Source organism: Betta splendens, chromosome 16, assembly GCF_900634795.4.
Source record: "Betta splendens chromosome 16, fBetSpl5.4, whole genome shotgun sequence".
NCBI lineage: Eukaryota > Metazoa > Chordata > Actinopteri > Anabantiformes > Osphronemidae > Betta > Betta splendens.
The window spans coordinates 14,451,739-14,471,857 of NC_040896.2; the positions used below are offsets into that span (position 1 = coordinate 14,451,739).

At 51.7% G+C, this 20,119-nt stretch overlaps 2 protein-coding genes across 7 annotated transcripts; one reads left to right on the forward strand and one right to left on the reverse strand.

Annotated features, from left to right (window-relative positions):
- Positions 1–68: 68 nt before the first annotated feature.
- Positions 69–3,348, reverse strand: cpvl (carboxypeptidase vitellogenic like). Its single transcript, XM_029130226.3, has 13 exons — positions 3,202–3,348; positions 2,872–3,050; positions 2,663–2,784; positions 2,197–2,311; positions 2,049–2,107; positions 1,864–1,943; positions 1,717–1,783; positions 1,467–1,589; positions 1,252–1,383; positions 1,082–1,180; positions 825–998; positions 573–755; positions 69–509 (listed from the first exon to the last, which is right to left on the reverse strand). The coding sequence occupies exons 1-13, from the start codon at positions 3,204–3,206 to the stop codon at positions 411–413; spliced, it is 1,437 nt and encodes a 478-aa protein (XP_028986059.1). The 5' UTR covers positions 3,207–3,348; the 3' UTR covers positions 69–410.
- A 149-nt stretch (positions 3,349–3,497) lies between these two features.
- chn2 (chimerin 2) lies at positions 3,498–19,887 on the forward strand. 6 transcript variants are annotated; one of them, XM_029130218.3, is made up of 13 exons: positions 3,498–4,616; positions 8,758–8,796; positions 9,915–9,970; positions 11,758–11,789; positions 12,039–12,152; positions 12,216–12,486; positions 15,995–16,078; positions 16,892–16,976; positions 17,538–17,711; positions 17,848–17,925; positions 18,094–18,231; positions 18,329–18,434; positions 18,516–19,887. In XM_029130218.3, the coding sequence occupies exons 1-13, from the start codon at positions 4,568–4,570 to the stop codon at positions 18,685–18,687; spliced, it is 1,398 nt and encodes a 465-aa protein (XP_028986051.1). In that variant the 5' UTR covers positions 3,498–4,567; the 3' UTR covers positions 18,688–19,887. The 6 variants fall into 6 exon arrangements, with proteins under 6 accessions (XP_028986051.1, XP_028986049.1, XP_028986054.1 ...); XM_029130216.3 differs by having other exon boundaries at positions 12,039–12,486; XM_029130221.3 differs by lacking the exons at positions 8,758–8,796; positions 9,915–9,970; positions 11,758–11,789.
- The last annotated feature ends 232 nt before the right edge of the window (positions 19,888–20,119 follow it).

Consider the following 20,119-nt stretch of genomic DNA (forward strand, 5'->3'; position numbering starts at 1 on the left):
GGGAGTCGGCAAAACGTGGGAGGCACCGCAGAATTAGCTGAAATCGGCTTAGAAATAAATCACTCCACTCATGGAAAACATTTTATTTCAAGTTAATTTTCCAGGATCAATTTTTCAATCTTTATACAAGTACTAATGCAACACGTAGTTTATTTCCCCAAATGAATTACAAAAGTAAACGTGAGTCTGATTCATCTCATCCATTACACCTACATTTTAAGTGTTACTATTGGAGCTGCTGACAATAAAATGTGAGCAGTGATTGCAGGTCTAAGCTAGCCAGTCGCTAGCTGTGATGAAATCATATAAAAAGACAATACACATGAAATCAGGTGTTAAGAAGAGAATCACCAAAAATGTGCCAAAATGTGTTAAACTGGGTGCCTCTCGGAGTCTATATTAGAAAGGCCTTAAAAGAAGCCCCGCGTTGAGAGGAATCTGTCAATCATGTCAAAGGATCTGGCTGGTTGATCGTACGGCAAAATGTGTCCCCCTCCTCGGATGACGACCTGAGTGACACAACAATCAGCTCGGTGCACGGCTCCGCTTGACAGCTGTGAACATGTGCTCACCTGAAAGAAGTCCTTCACTTGGCGTACGTAACCTGCCACTTCCGCGTCACCGGGCTGCACCTTCCAGTGGTAGCGAGCGGCCGCTTTGTACTCGGCGGCTCCGCTCCAGTTCACGGTGGGCAGGAAGCGCTCGGTGAGCGGAGCGGCTACGATGACGTCCAGCTGGCCGCTGTAGATCAAGACCTGAGGGGGACAAGAGCACGTGTAGGAGGAGGGATGCACGGGTCATTAATAACACTGGGGGGTAGTCACCCTGTAGTTGTCCATCAGCACACCCAGCCACGGCTTGATGCTCTTCATCACATCCTGCAGGAGGTGCTTCTCCACCTCCGAGCCGTCGTGGAACGTCAGGTTCCCCACGTGGACGGCGCGTCGCACCGCCGGCAGCGTCACGAACCGGGAGAAGTAGCCCTGGTCGTCGGGCTCCTGAGGGGAACGCGCAGACGGGTGGGGGTGAGCGACCGACGCCCGGGCGTGCCGGGCCGCCGCGTGCGCCACCGCTCCAGTACCTGACACGTCATGTAGTTGAAGTAGTTGGTGCAGCCGGTGGCGTTCTGGAAGAAGGACGGGTACGGGTCCAGGTCACCGTTCAGCAAGCGGTCGAAAACCTGCAGTCGTGGTTGCACTTATTATTGTTTTACATGTTCAGAAGCGTTACGAGGCGCGCGGCACCTCTTACCCGGAACGCCTCCACCCAGTTCTGCTGCTGGATGAGCTTCACCCCATAATCCGTCTGCTGGACAACATACTGCTTTTGGTTTTCATCAATCATGCCGGTTTGGTACATGAACTCACCGTAGCCACCGAGCATCTGCAGCGAAAAGGGGCAAAGTGTTCATAATACAGACACAAGGTGAGGTGATGCTTTGGTTGTTTTCATTGTGAGATACGCACCAGCTCTGGGTCACAGAGCCCGTCTCCAATAGCCATGCCCTTAAGGTTGATCTTCACCTTGGCAGTGGGGTTGTGTTTATGGATGTAGTAAGAAATGGCAGGAACATACTTTCCCGCATAAGACTGCACCGAAACCACGAAACAGAGAAGACAGTTGTTAAAGTGGGTGGATGTGAGAGGAAATGGGAGCTTGTTACAGGTTATTTCAAGTCTTTAGAAGAATAAAAGAGGTAAACATAGAGGATCATACCTCCCCAGTGGCATAGAAGTCATTGGACTGATACTCTGGAAAGATCTGGAAGAACTGCGTTAAAGCACTGTTAAAGGCAGAAACAAGGAGAGTCAGGAACCAATAAAACCCCAAAGCTTCATGTGTCTGGGTTTAGACGTTCTCTACCTGTACAGATCTCTGCCAACATCGTCCTGGTTCTGTGCAAAACCTTGGTCATAGTCAGTGAAGCTGTAGCCTGTACCGACCTGGAGTAACAAAAAGCAAATGCCTTTCTAACCGTACGATGTGACAAACTTGGGGTAAATTCATTTTATGCTCTCGCCTGAGGATGAATAAAAAAGAACACGTACTGGGTTGTCAATGTACAACACAGAGTATGCTGTTGTCCACGCGAAATCCCTCAAACCCACTGGAAGGAGATCAGCACAGCGATCATCAAGTGCATCATTACAACAAAACAAATGGAAACATTGTGTTACAATAACCAGAAGCTCTCGCCTGTCAGGTTCTTATAGACCACGTACGGCCCATGTTCCACAAACAGACCGAACAGCGAGGTTCCGCCAGGGCCACCTTGGAGCCACAGCAGGACTGGAGCCTTATCCTGCATCGGCTGCGGGTCAGGGAGGAGATGAAGTTAGGCTCTTAGCGCCACCTGCTGGCGACGTTAACTCATTACCAAAGAAAAACGCCGCCTGCGCTTCACTAAACTTATCAGTGACGATTAATGTGTTACCAGAGTGTGGAAATACTGTACACTGTAACGCAACGGCTTATGACGTCAGAGGTTTGGCATGTGACCACACAGATATGGAGACCAGGTTACTCATTCATCTCGTCCGCAACAACGCGCAGGTTCTACAGAATGTTATTATTCTTCCTGAAAGAATTCCTCTCTGCTCCGTGGCGCGCGGACCTGTCACTGACGCGCGTGTCATGCGGAACGGTGACGCTCAAAACCTACTTTGAGTGCGGGGAAAAACCAGAAGAAGAGGTTGCTGTTGTACTTCTTGTTGACGGTGAGGTATCCGGCGTGGCTCTTCACGTTGGCTCCAGGCAGCGCCCCCACCACACTCAGCTTCCTGGCTGCACGAGGAGAGTGTCAGTGGGGGATCACGCGCCGCCATCATCATCATCATCATCATCATCGTTAGACACGGTGAGCGCCTCTACCTTCATCTATGGCCCCCTTCTCCAGGTAAGGCGTGAGGAACAGCGGCGGCCCGGGGTCGGCCCCGTTCAGGCCGCTCGCCCCGTACGATTTGCCGCAGAAGAACGACGAGCAGCGCCTCGAGCGTGCGGCGTCCAGACAGGCCCAGAGCAACAGGAGGCCGAGAGTTTCCTTCAGCAGCCTGGGGACGTTTACACAACACATATCACAGTGCACGAGCCACGCCGATCACGTTTCAAGCACCGATTTCCAGCTGGGCCACAGCGACGCCGCGAGCGGCCGCAGGCGGAGGATGAGGAGTCGGACGAACTGCGTCCGCGTCGCTTACGCACCTCATGTTCGGCGGCGGCAGGTGAAACGTCCGCCTCCGCGCAGAGCAGCGTCTCGGTCCAGACGCCAGTCACAGGTGGGTTGACGGAAAAGCGAGACGCTGTAGCGCGGCGGTCACGTGACCGAGATCATGTGACAGCTGGAGCACGTGAACGGTTTAAAAGGGCCGCGGATTTACCACCCTCGGCGTAGACTCGCAGGAAGCTCCCGTCCAGTGTCTATAGTGTGACTAGATTGGACTCTGGTAAACGAGCTGACAGGCGGTTGTTGGAAAGTAGACAATGAGGACATGAGAAGAAATACAGAAGATCTAGCGGAGATGGTGTGCGGGTGCCTGTCACCTGCGAAGCAGCGGCGATAGGCTGAGACACCTGTCAATCAGACGAGAGAACACATTAGGCCTAAAAGACTGGACTTATTCACGTTTCTCTTTATTTGCCAACAGTTGCTGCTCACATATTGGTCTGAAAGCTATTTAGTCTAACCATACATTTGTCTACCGGCCCCTGAACATCTGGACTAGAACATCTGGGGGCTACTTTCCCTTCTGGCACAAACCAATCAAGCGTTTAAATTAATGAGGTGCATCAGCCAGAAGCTGCTCCTTAATTCGAGGCGAGCATTATGTTGTATATTAGAAACGATGGAGAACATCTGGCTGTAAAGGGTCTCGTCCCATATCTTCCCTAAAGACCAGCAGAGGGCGCAAAGGCACAACAACAAACCATGACACGTGATGGAAATGTGCAATAACAGAGATAAGATATGTGGTTTAGCTGGTTGTGACTTTGAATGGATTCTGTGTGGGCGTCGAGATACGAGCGACGCTGGTTTGGACTGAACCGAAGCGGCTTTTGCGTCTTATTTGCGCCTTGCTTTGCGTCTGGCGGCCGTGCGCCAAACTTTCGCTTTAAGAAGGCGTCTACGCTGCAGTGTAGTGTGTTTATCACTGCCCTTAAAGTGGCACATGGAAAGTAGAGCTGATCTACACGGCCTAAGATCCCACAGAGCCACAGACTGGGTCCAGTGAGAGGAGATGCTTTGGAGACATTGACGCAGCTGAGCGGCTCTTTTCCGGCGGTGGCGGCGGCGGCGTCGGCGTCTCTGCGGCAGCGCGATCGGTCGGTCCGTGCGCACGGCGAGCCGTGGGGGGGGAAAGGGATCGGCGGATTCACACGGACGCGTGGAGGGCTGGCTGGGTGGCGGTGGTGGGGGGTTACCGAGCGAACGAAACGAAACATGCAATAGTCCCCGGTGCCGCCGCCGGAAGGTGAAGCCCGCTGGACCCGTCAGCGACATGGACTCACCGCCGGGGACGAGCCGCCGTGAGCGCACCTTGGAGTAGCGGAGCCGCGGAAAGGGGTCGGGATGGCAGCGTCCAGCAACTCCAGCCTCTCAGGTTCATCTCTGTCCTCTGGTAAGAGTTCACAGAAACGCCTTCCAGTAACAGCTATCTTAACATACCAATATTAATCTCATTAAGTGCATGCTTTTTTAAGTAACTTTTTTTTATTATCATTGTGTTTTATATAAAACACTGTCACTGAACACGGACTTAATAATCAAGTAGCGACTCCAGTGACTGCTGTGATTCAGGATTAGATGAATGAATATCCTCCCTGTTATGACTGATGCAGTGATGGAAGCTTCACAGGGAATGGGTAGCGTGTTCTGTGTTGAGCATTGGGACTGTGAGATGCAGCCAGAGTGACGTTGGGGTTTGATGTTATCATTAGATTGCCAATCATCTCCATAATTCCCTTATTGACTTTCCACTTGGCTGGCTTTGAGGATTATCGTTGGCCTGTGCACTCTACAATTTTCCAAATCGCGGCGGCGAGCTGGTGTGTTCCCTGACACAGTGAAAATCCCAGCATGCTGCAACAGACTGGAATAATACACTTCATATTGGCACGGTGCTCCCAGAGCGGTAAATAACCCCTCTTTGTGTAGCCCAGTCGACATCTATTATATATATGGTTACAGGGTTCAATTTCCCGAGAATGAGAACACAAACCGGGAGAGCAGTTGCTCCTGCGAACCCAGATCTGAGCGGCAGCAGCTCGTGCGTCTGCGTCGCCCCCCGTCGCTCGTGTTCACCAGGGTATAAAGTACAAACTCCACAACTGTGTGTGTGTGTGTGTGTGTGTGTGTGTGTGTGTGTGTGTGTGTGTGTGTGTGTGTGTGTGTGTGTGTGTGTGGAGAGAGAGAGAGAGAGAGGCTGTTTATAAAGTAACCGTGTCAGCACTTTGGTTTATTTCACTTTCAGCCAGTGAGAGAGACACTTCCTCCACAGGAAACTGAAATGGGAGCTCGCGCGGCGACGTCGTTCGGTTTATTACAGGGTGAGGATCTCCTCGTGCGCGTATGCACGCGCCTCGTTTTGCCTCCTCGCTCCCCGCGCGTCCCTCCGCCGCGCCGCAGAGCCAGAGTCACATTTCCCATGTTACCGACCGGCGGGCGGGACGTGCGGTCCTTTCCACGCTCATATAGCGCGTGGTCACCGCACGCTTCACAACGCATTATCTCACATGTGCGTTTGAGAAGGCAGCGGATTGACGGTTCGACCGCAGCTGCTTTGGGAGGAAAGTCTTTTCTTTCTGCGGCCTGGGAGGGCTGTCATTACTGTTGGACTCTCAATATAATTATCAGAGGTTAAAGCTGCTCTCCTGCCAGGGACAGAGTGCTTGTCACAGGGGTATTATTATTTTCCTGCAGAGCTCTTTGGCAGCCAGACACAACATTTGAATAATCTCGTCTATGAGGCGTCGACTACACGTTAGTTTGGCTGCCCTGTGTAATTAAGGTGTTCCTGATGGTGAAACAGTGTAAATAAAGTTTATTCAACAAGTGTCACTGACGGCAGCCTCTTGTGCTGAGAGCGAGCTATTAAAGCGATAATGGCAATTAGGTTATAGAAGCACGTATTGATTTTCCCCAGTGCTTCCTGTACGTTATGGGCACTTACACGAGCCACGGAGCGAACGTGCGCCACGTGGTCAATGCACCATCTGTAATACAGTAGCAAGAAGAAGTAGAACGACTAAATGTAAGAGACACGTTCGAGGACAGTGGGAAAAATGAGAGGGTGAAAGTGTTGCACCTCTTTCTCTGGAAAGATTTTTTTCTGGCTCTACACGTTCTTGGCGCGGACGGACGTGGAAGCTTGTACTGTACCAGCAGCACACCATTGGCTCCACGGCTCCGGGAAATAGAGCTTTGAAAATAAATAGGGGAGAGATCAGGAAAAGCACGGGTTTAAGCGATGAGATCGGTCCGGGGAGGCAAAGGTCCAGGCGCGTGTTACAGAGTTCTTTTCCATTACTTCCCTCGGGCTGCACACTTCCAGCCCGTCGTACCTGTCACGTGACATCGGGCCTCTGAGGCGGCGTTGAACCGCTCGCTTTGGCCCGGTGCTAAGCCCAGATGGCCTCCCTGCTGCAGCTCCGCTACATCCCACTGGCGTGTGTGTGTGTGTGTGTGTGTGTGTGTGTGTGTGTGTGTGTGTGTGTGTGTGTGTGTGTGTGTGTGGCGTTGCAGTCACCTGTTTCCACTTCAAGGTATAAGGGCAACGTAGCTGCACCTCGGCGTCTGTTACCTGGCTTTATTTATAAAGGGTTTGAGGGCTGTTCCTCAGACAAGACAGTGACGAGCGAACGAACAACACGCATCCAGAATTGTCGTCTAAATCGGGCCGATGCCACAGTGTCAGATCAAGCTAAAAGCATTTCAGCCGACTGTGAAATTAAAGGGGGTTTCATTCCCTGTAAATGGCTCCTTCCGTTCTGTCAGAACAGAAAACAAACGCACTTAACAGCACCGCGCTGCAGGTGAAATGTGTGTTCGTGGCGCCTCAGTGGTGACTTGTCAGGGATGAGAGTGACCCTCGGGGTCCGGAGGATGGCTGCCGGCGTGACATGAGTCATGCCTCTATTATATTGCTTCAGTACAGCGTTCATGAACCTGCATGATATTCTCAACGTGTGCTGTGCGCCGAAGCAGAACATTTCTCGAGCGGACCGTCTCTCAGGGTGTGCGAGTCTGAGGTGAGTTTGGTCCTCGTTCATCACAGATCGTCTCTGTCGCCGAGGTGAGACCCCGCTGGTAATTATTTAGCTGAGTGCCTCTGCATAGTGTGTGATAGAGGGCAACACAATTAACAGCTGCTTCTTGGGGGGAAGAGGCCTCTGGCTGCTCGAGGATCTGAAATTCTCCCCGATCGTCAGACTACACCCAGATTCCAGGCTCCTTAGAAATTCCGTTTGATGTTGTTTGGATCTCCGTGTGTGCGCGTGCACCCCCCCCCCCCCTCTTTCCCCCGCTAGGCCGCCGCACACTCACAAGACAGACAGAAACGCCATTCGTCATTAAAAAGAATGGGAGTGAAAAGAGAATATTTGGCGGGCGTCCAGGTGAAATCGCATTCCTTGAACGGGCGCAGTGGCATAAATCTGCCAGGCCGTTTCCAGTGTAATGGCATTAGGGCAATGCGTTTTCCCAGGCGGCTTGGTGCACGTGGGCAAACGGAGCCCGGGGCCGTCGAGGCGTGCGCGAGGGGCTGTAGCGGCAAACTATTGCCCCGATGCTGTAATTCCAGTCTTACCTCCGTCTTTGCCTGAACCTGGAACACACACACAGATGCCACGGGCTGCTTGAACCCCGCCCCCGCACCTCGGTGCCCACGCCCAGCCCGTGCTCCCTGCCGCCTCTCAGGTGCGCGCTCCCGCGTTGCCCGTGGCCAGAGAGGCGCGGTGCCCGTCTGGAATGCTGTGAATGGGCGACGTGTACGTTCTGGCGCGTCGTGACTCAGCGTGGGCTCAGGCACAAGGAGAAGACGTGCCCAGAGCTGACGATCACCGCGATCTGACGCAGCGCGTTTGTCACGTGACAGCTGTGGACCAGCTCGAATATGCATCTATACACTGGTATAGTGCATGGGCTTAAAACTTTAAATCTGATGAATGTTTTGTTGGGAAGGTTTAGTGTTAGCACTATTAATATGAGTTCATTGTGTGCCACTGAAGTGCATTATATTTCTAGCAGTTTTATTACAAGTCATTACTTTGCTCAGTTGCTACAGTAAATTATCCCTTGCTACAGGGCTTTTACTCTTCCTGTGCTTTTTTAGCCAATCCACCACGGGAATGTGTTCCCAGCCTCTTTATTTCCCAGAGGGAAGTCTTTATGTGGGTGGTAAGTTGTAGTTTGTAATTACTTTTATAATTCAGACGAGTGTGTTTGTGCTCGTGCTGCGTTTCCTGCCCCCGGGTCGTCGGAATCAGGTCCGTGCCTGCGAACGCGCGTATCGATCGTCCTTGAAGCAGAGACGCTGATTAGGGGCACATGTAGTGGCGCGTCTCGAGGGGGCATCTGCACGGAACGAAGCCACGTGCATAATTATAAGAGAGGGATGAACGACGGCGACACAGCCGTGAAGGGCTCGCAGCCGCTCCCCCGGGACTCGGGGAGAAACGAACGCCTTAATGAGAGGAAACGGGGCTCGGTCTATTAACGCGGCTGTGAGTTCATAACCAAAGTCTGCTCTGTCTGTTCCACAGACCCCGAGGATTATCAACCACCCATATGGAAGTCTTACTGTGAGTAATTGAATTCATTTCAATGCTATTTTGACTTTTTTCCTTGTGTAAGTGTGTAAGTGGATTTTATTATGCGTGGTGCAGAGACGCTGCCGTTCCCAAAAAGCTGTGCACCTGCACAAAAGGCACCCGCAGAAATACACTCGCCCACGCGCCACATGCACGAATGCAAAGCAGAGCGTTTCTGATGCCCGGGTAAATCAGGTTACAGTCACCGACGGTAAATAAGCGTTCCCACCTGCAAAGAGGCCTCGGAACCGCGTCCTCGCCGCACACTGGGTTCACCTCGCAGGGAGTGGGTGGAGCGGAAATCATTTCCCCGTGATTTACGGTCTCAAGTCTCCTCCGCTCCGCTGCTGGGGTATTTTTAGCGCTGCCCGTGTCACAGGAGTGGATGATGTCCAGATCGTGCTGGTTGGCGCGAGTCAACCTGACCAAACATTGGATATTCACAGTCAGGAGTCCTCCCTCCGCCTGTCCGAATCTGCCGCAGCGGAGACCCCCCCCCCCCCCGTGGCGTGGGTGTAGGTGGGGTGAGGAGGACACGGTCCTCCTGCGAGTCATAGGCGTTACAGCGTTATAAGGCCGTTATAGTCTGACTGTGGCACACCAAGGGTTAAAGCCTGAGCAGGTCCAAGCGGAGCGGGCTCAGCTGCCGGTTCTGTCGTGGTGATCGCTGTCCTGAAAGCAGCCCGTCCAGCAGCAGCAGCAGCAGCAGCAGCAGCTGGTTCCGGTGTCGTCTCCCACTCCCTCGTCACAAATCCTACTGCGCTAATTCTGCCGAGGTGTTTGCGGTGATTACCCGGTCTCCTGCAAATCCCGCAATTCCATTTTCAGTTTGCTTCACTGATTTGCTCCGACCCCTCCCCGGCCTCACGTTTAAATCCATACGTGTTTGAACTGAAAGCCAAACGTGTCAAAGTCCAGAGAAAGCCACTGGGTCCTCCTGTTCCCCATCGATGAGGTTAGAGGCTGTAGTAGCGACATTAATTCACACACATGACCTGAATCACTTAGCTTCTTTCCTCTTATCTGTGTTTTAGTTTTCTCCAGTATCTAATTACAGCTTGCTCTCAGAGAGGCAGACGATCCTAATTAAGATGCTCGCGTCTCCACAGTGTACCAGCTACAGCAGGAAGCCCCGAGACCGAAGAGGATCACGTGTCCTCAGGAGGTTGGTAGACCTGGATTATTCCCATAATTAGCTCATCGTTATTTACCATTTAACACAATAAAGTACAAGTCCAGACAGAGAAGACGAAAACCTCATTAGCTGCTGTTTCACCTGCCTTCCTCACCAGAGTAGCTCATCCTTTTAGTGTTTGGGTCCATCATCACGTTAGACCCTTTGAACTGAACCAGACGTTGGCCCCGTTCCGTCCTCTTGAGTCCTCGGATCTGCCCGACTGCAGCGCACGGCGAACGCTCAGGGTTTTAGCCTAGAAAGTGTTCACAGAGGCGTGAGTCGGACCCGTGAGCGGTCTGTGTGGAGCGGCCCGCTGCTTCCCAGAACCCCCACATCTCACGTTGTCTGTTTCAGAGTGGCGGCTGGTGAAGCCCGCGTCTTCAAACTGCATGGCTGATTTGCATGGACCGTTTCAACTCCCTTTGGAGCGGGAGACGAGGCGGCGTCTTTGAACGGCGCTCGCTCGAGTCGTCGTCCTCGCACGTCTAAATATACGGCAGCTGAAGGAGGAACTGCATTTGCCATCATCACTTTTATTTGGAAGCGGGAAAAGGTTTCTTACCGGAAAGTGTAAACAGTTCACGGTGGAGCTGGAATTTTAGCTTTTCAAGTGGGCCCTGAAAATCGATGTTTAAACCCAATGAGAGTCAGATGTTCTGATTAATGGTATCAACTCTAGATCTTCATATGGATCTTGCTATTATAAAGTGACAAATCTACTTTGACGTTACCAAGATCCACAGTTTGCTTAAGGCAGCATCACTCCGTGAGTGAGAAATGTAACAGGCGCGTGCTGAATTCCAGCAGAACACGGCGTTGGCAGCGTCATGATTTGAACCACGGTTGCCCATCGTCCACAAATATAATAGAACCTATCGTGTGCTACGGGGAACAAATGACTGATTGTAATTTAGTTTTGTTATTCTTTGGTCGCATTAAGTTAAAGTTTCCCCTGTGTTGATGAAGATGCTCAGTCTTCCGGGTCTGTCTGTCTGTCTGTCTGTCTGTCTGTCTGTCTGTCTGTCTGTCTGTCTGTCTGTCTGTCTGTCTGCCTGCCTGTCTGTCTGCCTGCCTGTCTGTCTGTCTGTCTGTCTGCACCTCCAAACCGATCATGCTGTAGTTCACATTTAAGCAGGAGGACTTTCCAGAGGGCTTATCAGGAACAGTACAGATGATTCCCTCAGCCTCAGTGTGTGAATGAGGCTAATTGAACATGTTAGCGGGGAGCTGTCGATCTGCTATTGTACCGACTTCCAGAAGTGATGCATGTCTTATCCGGTTTTGCCAGAATGTGATGAGCGAAGGGAACGTTGTCGGCTGGATACGTGAGATTAGTGGGTCCCCATTAATTGGAGGCACAAAGTGATGTCTGACACGTCCCATAAATCCATTATGCTCATAACTGAGTTTTTTCCCTCCTGTCTTCATGTAGAAAGATGGTCTTCATAATGAAACTGTTCATAATTCACCATCCTCTTCATTACGGGGGATTTTTAGGCGGGTGATTGATGCCGCTGCAGTCGGCCATCCTTCACCAGCTGTTTTCTTGCATTGCTTCTAATTCATCTCCGTGCTCTGTCATTTGGCTTTATAGTTTGGTAGCTGTGAATCGACGGGGTGGTGGTGGGGGTGGGGGGTGCGCAGATGGAGATAATCTGTCCTGCAGCGCGGAGCCCTTCATCTTTCACACTGGCTGTAAAAACAATTTGCAAAGCCTTTTAATTGAGCTCTCGTATCACGCTGCTCCAGCCAATATTTCTTCTTCTGGTTTACAGATGGAGAGCAGACCCAAATATTATGGCAGAGAGTGAGTGTAACTTAATTACTGTCATCATTCTTCTACATGTGTTCTTTTTTTTTTTTTTTTTTAATTGCCTGATGTGGTTGGGTTTGGGTTAAGCGGGTGGGTGTGTGCTTTGCTTTTGGTAAGATGCTCAGAATAGCACCATACAAAACACAGATGTGTGATCGCTGTGTGCGAAGACAAAAATATATTCACAGGCACAACAATCTATAGATGCTGATGTTGATTTTTTTTTTTTTTTTTTTTTTTTAGATTTCACGGAATGATTTCTCGAGAGTCCGCGGATGAGCTGCTGGCGGGGGCGGAGGGCGCATACCTCATCAGGGAGAGCCAGCGGCAGCCGGGGATGCACACCTTGGCCCTAAGGTACCGACGCACAGGTGCCAGCGCCTCCCGCGCGCGGCCTCACGCCACCCCTTCTCCCTCCAGGTTCGGCCTCCAGACCCTCAACTACCGGCTGTTCTACGACGGCAAGCACTTCGTCGGCGAGAAGCGCTTCGAGTCGGTGCACGACCTCGTGACGGACGCGCTCATCACGCTCCACATCGAGACCAAGGCGGCCGAGTACATCGCGAAGATGACCACGAACCCCATCTACGAGCACCTGGGCTACACGTCGCTGCTCAAGGACGAGGCCGCGCACAGGCTGAGCCGCGGGCGCGCGGAGCCGCGCAGGGTCACCTTCCAGAGGGACGAGCGGGTGGGTTCTGGCGCCGCTTCGGCCCCCAGCGCGCCCACGCTTTCGTCCACTGCGTGAGCCATCGCGTGCAGGCATATTCTTAGACATTTAAATATATTAAATGATAAACAGACGCAGGCTCAGGGGCGGCTTTGGGCTCAGTGTCGTCAAGGACGTGTGGTAGAATGCATCTGTTACAGCAGTGGTATATCCACAGTATGATTCAAATGTGCACATAATAGGAAATAAAGTAGAATGAAAGCTCCAGTCTTCAGCTGTGTCATCATCCCAGGCACTAAATCTTCGCAGCTCGTTTACTGTGGTAGTGAGCTTCTCAGAGGCCACTTTGTCCTGGGAGTGAGACGTACGTCGTCCCAGTGGCTCCTGGGTGTGTTCGCCGCCGCCGAGCTCCGTTGCCTCCACTCAAAGGTAATGATGACCGGGGGGCCTCGACTTCGCTCCGCCCGCCGTGCGTATCAGACACACCGATCACGGCGCAGACACGTTGCGCATTGTAGTCGCTGGCACCCACGAGCTGCTGTCAGGTTAAAGTGTGTGAATGATTTATCAGGGAGGAATGAGGAACGTCGCTCATGCGGGGTCTGACCGCTAGGGGGCAGCGGCGTCTCGTTTGGGTCTCTCCTTTTGTCTTGACGGCACACAGCGTTTGCTGGGAGCTCTCTTTATGATCAGATACACGGTATATTTTCACCACATCCTTCATGAGACGCTGCGTCCTTAAGTGTATGTCAGGACGTCGAGTGTTTGTCAGCTTGACTCGGTGACAGACAGACGACCGCCCTGTCAGCGTGAGCATCAGCTGCAGTATTAATAACATCGGTGCTCCTCTTTGTTTTTGTAACTCGAGACATGAGCCATTAACTCAAGCCCTTTTGACCTAATGGTCATCAGTCAGTCAGTCGTCCATTGACTTATTGTGGTTTAAATATGCTTGGAATTACATCTACAGTGACTATGGAGCAGACTCCGGCCCTGAATGAAGGAACAGATTAACTGTTTACTGTTCACATGGAGCCAGGCAGCGTTGTATTATTTAGTGTCCTGTAGATGATACCGCCCTTTAACAAGGTAATATCAGACGGTAAAAACGACTGCTGCCAAGTGTGTGCGCGAGGATCTGAGTGAGTGGCAGCTGTGAAGGCCACCCGCCAGTCCTTCCCAGAGGCGGGCCTGGTTCTGGAGACTGGAGGCTGTGGGTCAGAGGAGCGGAGCCCCGGCCTGTTGAGCGGCCGTGCAGCCGCGTGGTTTCACTGTACAGTCAGCGTTGACATGCGTTTACCCAGCGTCCTGCTGAGACCTCCATGTTGCCACGGCTGCAGATTCCTGCGTAATTAAAATGCTCCTGGGAGGTAGGGTGGGGGTGAGGGGGGGGGGGGTCTCTGACGCAGCCTTTAGGTCAACTTGATGAGTTTCTCTTTGCACGTGGAGGAGTGAAGTTTGCTCCTCACGACGCCTGACTTCTCAACTGGCAGAACCCCAGGATGATAAAATGCTGACCTGCTATTTATTCCCACAGCTTTTTGTGCTGTTTATGCCTTTAGTTGTAAAATGGAAAAATGCCGCTGGGATTTTAAACGTGCCTATTTATTTTGAGCCTCAGACACAGTGGATCCTTTTCAAGGCTCCACAAAAGTGGGCGATTCCCCCCCCCCTGTTGAATAACGGCCGGCGCCTTTGACTGCGTCCCTCACGGAGCGTGTGTTTTCCTATTCGCCGGGACGCTCGTGGCGTCTCGCGGTGGCGGCGCCGTGTCCGTGCGCCGCTGTGCTGCCTTTCGTTCGCATTGGAGCCCACGCAGCTGCGCTTTCACAAAGCCCGGCTGGGAGAAAGGGCTCCGGCTGCTGAATGGAGCGCGGTGCTTGGTCGTCCTACCAGGCTTTTCTCTGGGAGACAAGAAGCCGTCTGCCCGCGGACAAAGAGCGCGGCCCTCGTCCCCCTCCCCTCGTCTCCCCCCCTCGTCTCCCCCCCTTCCTCCCTCCGACCGACCAGGGCTCAAACGTCCCGCTGGTCCGTTCCTCAGACACAGGTCTTTTCAAAGAATGTCAAGCGCAGTAACAAATATCTTCACCTGTTGCCCCCCCCCCCCCCCCCCCCCCCCCCAACACCACCACCACTCCCAAAACAACAGAGACAAAGGGACGGAGCTGGTACACAAACTCCCCCCAGCAGGGTTTTCTTAACACCACTTGTGGGTCTGGCTGACAATCCCTCATTTTATCTCAGCTTTGCAGTTGCCCTCCGGGTGTTTTCCTCGCTGTCTCTCCCCGCGCTGCCTTTGCTCCAGCTCTTCATCGCCTCGCATCCGCTGGCTTTCTGGCCCACTCGTCCTGCTCCATGAGTTCATAGTTCACCCTGTCAGACACAGTCTCGCAGGTATTCTTCGTTTGCGCATGTCGGGTTACGGCCTCTGCCGCGTGTCTTGTTTTCGAGGCTTCTTGATTAATTGAAGGGTGGCCATGTTGTGCTGTTTACTGCTTGATTCTGTAACAGCATAGCAACAGCCACCCACTGTAAAATACAGTATGGCTCCAGACACGAGCTTCCGCTGAGATTTTGCCTGGATTTGGGCACTACAGGATTATTCCCTGTGTAGGGATTATGGCAGTAATCCCTCCCAATCCCGGCTGATGGTCTGGCTCCGCTGGTCCCCTGACACACGCGATTGTGATTGGCAGGAGTAGTCTGCGGCCGCAGACCGGACGGCATTGTGGGGAATTTCAGCGGCCGCCTCGCATAGCTGGAGGTCAAGAGCTGCTCAGAGCCCAGCGGCGCGGCCTTGTCTCCGTCAGGCTGCCGGGTTCGTCTGCGGACGAGGCCACTGACCCGGTTAGAGGAGCCGCCGGCGGTGGACTATTATCTGTGAAGTGGAGTGTGTCCGGAAGCCCGTGTGCTAATGGGAGGGCGCTCTGCGCTATAAAGGGGGCGTCTGCACTATTGATCCCGCTCTACAGAGCTGCTGAGCTGTGTGAAGTGGTCCTGACAGCGCCCGGCCGCCCTGACTCTCACCCTCCCAATCAGAGACGCTGCTCTCTCTCTCTCTCTCTCGCCTCCCTCGGTGCATGAAGGCAGGCCATTGTGTGAGGCACGCTCCTGCCCTCAGGCCGCCCACTGCTCCGCTCGTCCGCCGCTGCCTGAGCCGGACCAGATGCAGAGTCAAGCCCGTGCCGACTGCCAGCGCTTGCCCTCCCGGGTCAGGGGGGAGTGGAGCGTCGCCGCTGGTTCCGCTGCCTCCGCGCTGGGCTGCTGCCGGCAGCGTCTGCTCCGCAGCACCCACGTCCGCCCTCCGCCGCTCTCGCCGGAGGAGATGGAGAGGCTGTGGCAACCCGAGCGGCCGGGTCCGGAGGCTGAGGAGAGCAGGGGCGTTCTGGGAGCCGATCTCATCCCCCACAAGTCCAAAAGACAGGAGAGGAAGCACCAGGAGCTGCTGGCCTTGGCTCTGGGAGTCAAACTGGGAGGCAAGGGGACCTTTCTGTGGAAGCCTATTAAACTGTTGGCCTCGTATCCGCAGATCTCCTCACCGCTGGTGCGACGGAGCGCTTTGAAAGACGCGACGGAGAAGCAGTGCTCCTACGACAAAGTCCACAACTTTAAGGTGAGCAATGAATATACAGTAAAGCGAATAGAAAAAGTGAGCGTTCGCGACTCACGAACATTTCTGTGACAGTCGTTGTAACAGGTTTGTTTTTGCCTGTTTGCTTGTTGCACCACAGACCACGGTGCGATGCAGGACTGATGAGAACACATGCAGCTGACACACACTAATGGACACACTCTACTACAATCCATTAACACCACAGCAGATTGATTAACATCGATCTTTCAGCTTTTACGTTCCATATTGTCTCAAGCGCCCGATTTCAGTATTGAGAAGCAGAGAGGACAAAGTGTCGTACAACAACTAACATGCTCCAAACACACAAGACAGCTTTGGGAGACTTAGCCTCCGGGGCGTCTTAACATTCTTGTAATTGTATCTTGAGTTTCATTTAACAGGCAGAGCCCAGTTTTTTGTGCGTTCTCTTTGAAAAGGAACAAAACCTTCCACTCGCTACCTGCCATATGTCCACTTCACTCATCAGCCTGCTCTGAGCTATTCAGTGTGTGTGTGTGTGTGTGTGTGTGTGCAGGTGTGGCTCCGTTTGCCATCTTATCTGTGGATTTTAGGGGAGCTGTCGTAGTGCATCTGTTATTTTGTCTCGCCTCCATTTGCCTGAAAGTATCTGATTCCCGTGGAGCAGATGCCAGACACATTATAGTAAATCCCCTAATCTGCCTTGTGTACACAAATGCTGTCATTTGGCGAGGGGTCCCGTGCATGGGGTCACAAGGTAATCTCTGCCCAGTACACGAAAAGGGAGGTCCTCCGGCCTCGCGCCCGCGTTCACCCGCCTCGTCTCGTCTCCAGGTGCACACGTTCCGAGGGCCGCACTGGTGCGAGTACTGCGCCAACTTCATGTGGGGCCTCATCGCCCAGGGCGTCCGCTGCTCAGGTAAGAACCCCCCCCCCACACACACACACACACACACACACACATCCAAGGGGGTCATGGGCACATTTGCTTCATCATCCACCAAAACCAGCCCGTGTTGATCAAATATAGCAGCAGAACTTTTGAACCGAGCCTTTTTTAAACCCGGTGGTGTTTTCGTGGGCTCTCCGGTCACAAGACGCATCCACTGCTCCGACGCAGCGCTCGCTGCTTTGCCCTTAACAGAGCGTTTGTTGTGGAGACATTGGCCATGCTGATAAGCCGGAGGCAAACACTGGTATCATCAGACACCTCATGTGCTGTGGGAAACATCCTCTCTCACCCTCGCTCTCAGTCTAGCATGTTTTTTTCTTGTTTGTCTTATCTCCCGACTGAGCGAGGAGTCCAATCACTGGAGTCCACACTGGGTCCAGACAGAGATGTCTTTGGGATGAGTGAATGGAGTGGAGCAGCTCTGACGGCTGCGCTGCTGAAGTTATCTTCTGTCTGAGTCTAATCTCCCTCCCTCGCTCTCTCTCTCCCTCTCTCTCTCTCTTTTCATCTCATGCTCGCTCTGCCTAGATTGCGGCCTGAACGTACACAAACAGTGCTCCAAGCTGGTTCCCAGCGACTGCCAGCCGGACCTGCGCAGGATAAAGAAGGTGTTCAGCTGCGACCTCACCACGCTGGTCAAAGCGCACAACACGACGCGGCCCATGGTGGTGGACATGTGTATTCGAGAGATCGAGCTGAGAGGTAGAATATGCAGGAACCAGCTGTCGCTTCCGAGAATGGAAAAGCTGAAAGTTTGATTTGTAAATGCTCAACTCAAACGTATTTCACGGTTTAGTCTGGAGATAAAATTGAGATGGAATTGAATTTTCTGTTACAGGTATGAAATCTGAAGGCCTCTACAGGGTGTCGGGCTTCTCGGAGCACATAGAGGACGTGAGGCTCGCCTTTGACCGAGGTTGGACGACAGTTTTATATCAAGAATTTGCTTCATACGTTCATAATTTGAAACTAGAGGCTTGTTTTCAGATGCAGCACAAGCTAAAAATACAACACCCAGTCACACAGCGTTTCTTCATAAATGTGTGCAAATATAGACTCACGTCACAATGTTTTGCGTCAACAGACGGTGACAAGGCAGACATCAGTGCCAATGCCTATGCAGACATCAACATCATCGCTGGTGCTTTGAAGCTCTACTTACGAGACCTTCCAATTCCCGTCATTACGTTCGACTTGTACTCAAAATTTATTCAAGCTGCAAGTGAGTGCTTCTGCCTGAGCAGCTCTGCGCATCGGCTGCGTTGTTTCCACGCTCCACTAATAAGTGAAATTTGCTTAATTTATTTAATGTGATGTAGAAATCCCCATTGCTGACGCGAGGTTGGAGGCCGTCCATGAAGGTCTGCTGCAGCTCCCCCCAGCCCACTATGAGACCCTACGCTACCTGATGGCTCATCTGAAGAGGCTGGTTCTCAAATCAACCGCTTCTGCTTTTCATTGTGTCTGACGGACTTTGTTTTAATTTCACCTTCTTGTTTTTCACAGGGTGACAATGTTTGAAAAGGACAATTTCATGAACGCGGAGAACCTGGGCATCGTCTTCGGCCCGACGCTGATGCAGCCGCCGGAGCAGAACGCCTTGACCACCCTGAATGACATGAGGCAGCAGAAGCTGGTGGTGCAGCTGATGATCGAGCACGAAGACGTCTTATTCTGAGCGCTGACGCTGGGGAGAGGCTCACGGGAGACGCGAAGGGCGACTATTTATTGTGTCAAAGAGGAAATTCAAGCCACCTTTAATTGTAATGAAGTTTCGTAACAGTTCGTCATCGGATTCAACTTGACTGCTTCTTATTTGCATGACTGTTGTAGTGGATGTTGGTTTTGTGTCAACATTGTCTGGTTACTGTATGTTTTGGGTTTAAAAACTCAGCCAAGACCATATTTTTCTTCATATTAGGAAAGAATTTCGTCTTTTAAACTGCTTCCAGTGCTGTTCAGGCCCCTCTTTGTTTGAAGACTGCCACTACCTGGCGTAGAGTCAGTCATGACAGCGCTGTGTGAAATCTGCCCCGGGCGGATCATCAATCAGTGAAGGACGGCTGCTGTGCAACTCTTGTCTCTCGGCAGCAGCCGAGTTAACATTCCCACAAGACGTGTGTGCATATTTTTGGTTGTTGTGGGAATGCTGGTTAAAAAGGTCAAGAAACAATGTTTGTCCTTTCACTGTACATTAGGTCTGACCATGTGATGGTCAACTAATGAACTGTGTGTAAAGAAAGAGGGTTGAGACAACTGGACGCTCGTGAAGCACTTTTTTTGCAAGTGTAAAGATTTATTTTGTAAAGAGGTTTATTTTTTGCCGTTCACTCTGCATCACGGTCTGTCGCCATAGTGTATTGTAGAAATTTGCTGAATTGATGTTTAAGTACAAAACAGATCACAATAGACAACCGTCAGAAGAGAGACAGCTTGTGGGTCTACATTTTCCATCTGCAGTGTTTTTGGTGTTGACGCGTGGATCAAATACTGGTCATTAATTCATAATTCATTTTGCAGACTGTACATGAACCAAGCTCTTCTGTATAAATGTTGGCGGCCTGTTTTGCATTACTTCAGTTAACATGCTGTAATTTTGGAACATTTTCAAGTGAAAAATAAGCTTGTGAACGTATTTTTACCCTTTCTAATGCCAGTAACATTTCTGGCTGCTTCAGTAGTTTCCATTCACTCCTTGGTGGATAATGGAAATACTAGAGCTGCACAGAGAAGCTGTTCCTTTCACAATTTGTTTGACATGATTACCTGTATACTTTCTACAAATCCATTTTATCAAAATGTATTTTTGTGACCGTGTAATTAAAAATGTAATTTATGAAAAAATTGATTTATTAAATAATGTAAAGTTTTAGTTAAACATATTCCCACTAATTGCGGTTTCTTAACATGTCTGGAGTCAGTTGAATCCAGGCCCAGGTTGTGGCTGGGGATGGTTAGTTATAGCCTGAACAAGCATGAATCACACATATAGTATGTGGTTAACAGCCTTTTGTTCTGCCTCTTGCCATTCTTGACATTTTGCCCAAACTGATTGATCTCTTCAGTGTGTGCTTTGCTAAATATCCTTCCCGGTCCTCCACTTTTACCTG

Excerpts from the sequence above, each read along its gene's own strand:
- chn2 (XM_029130216.3), top strand. The coding sequence starts at position 4,568 with ATGGCAGCGTCCAGCAACTCCAGCCTCTCAGGTTCATCTCTGTCCTCT. Across the intron at positions 9,971-11,757 it reads GGATCACGTGTCCTCAGGAG|ATGGAGAGCAGACCCAAATA; the intron begins GTTGGTAGACCT and ends TCTGGTTTACAG. Across the intron at positions 11,790-12,038 it reads CCCAAATATTATGGCAGAGA|ATTTCACGGAATGATTTCTC; the intron begins GTGAGTGTAACT and ends TTTTTTTTTTAG.
- cpvl (XM_029130226.3), bottom strand. Across the intron at positions 1,784-1,863 it reads GTTGGCAGAGATCTGTACAG|TGCTTTAACGCAGTTCTTCC; the intron begins GTAGAGAACGTC and ends TGCCTTTAACAG. Across the intron at positions 1,384-1,466 it reads GGCTCTGTGACCCAGAGCTG|ATGCTCGGTGGCTACGGTGA; the intron begins GTGCGTATCTCA and ends TTTTCGCTGCAG.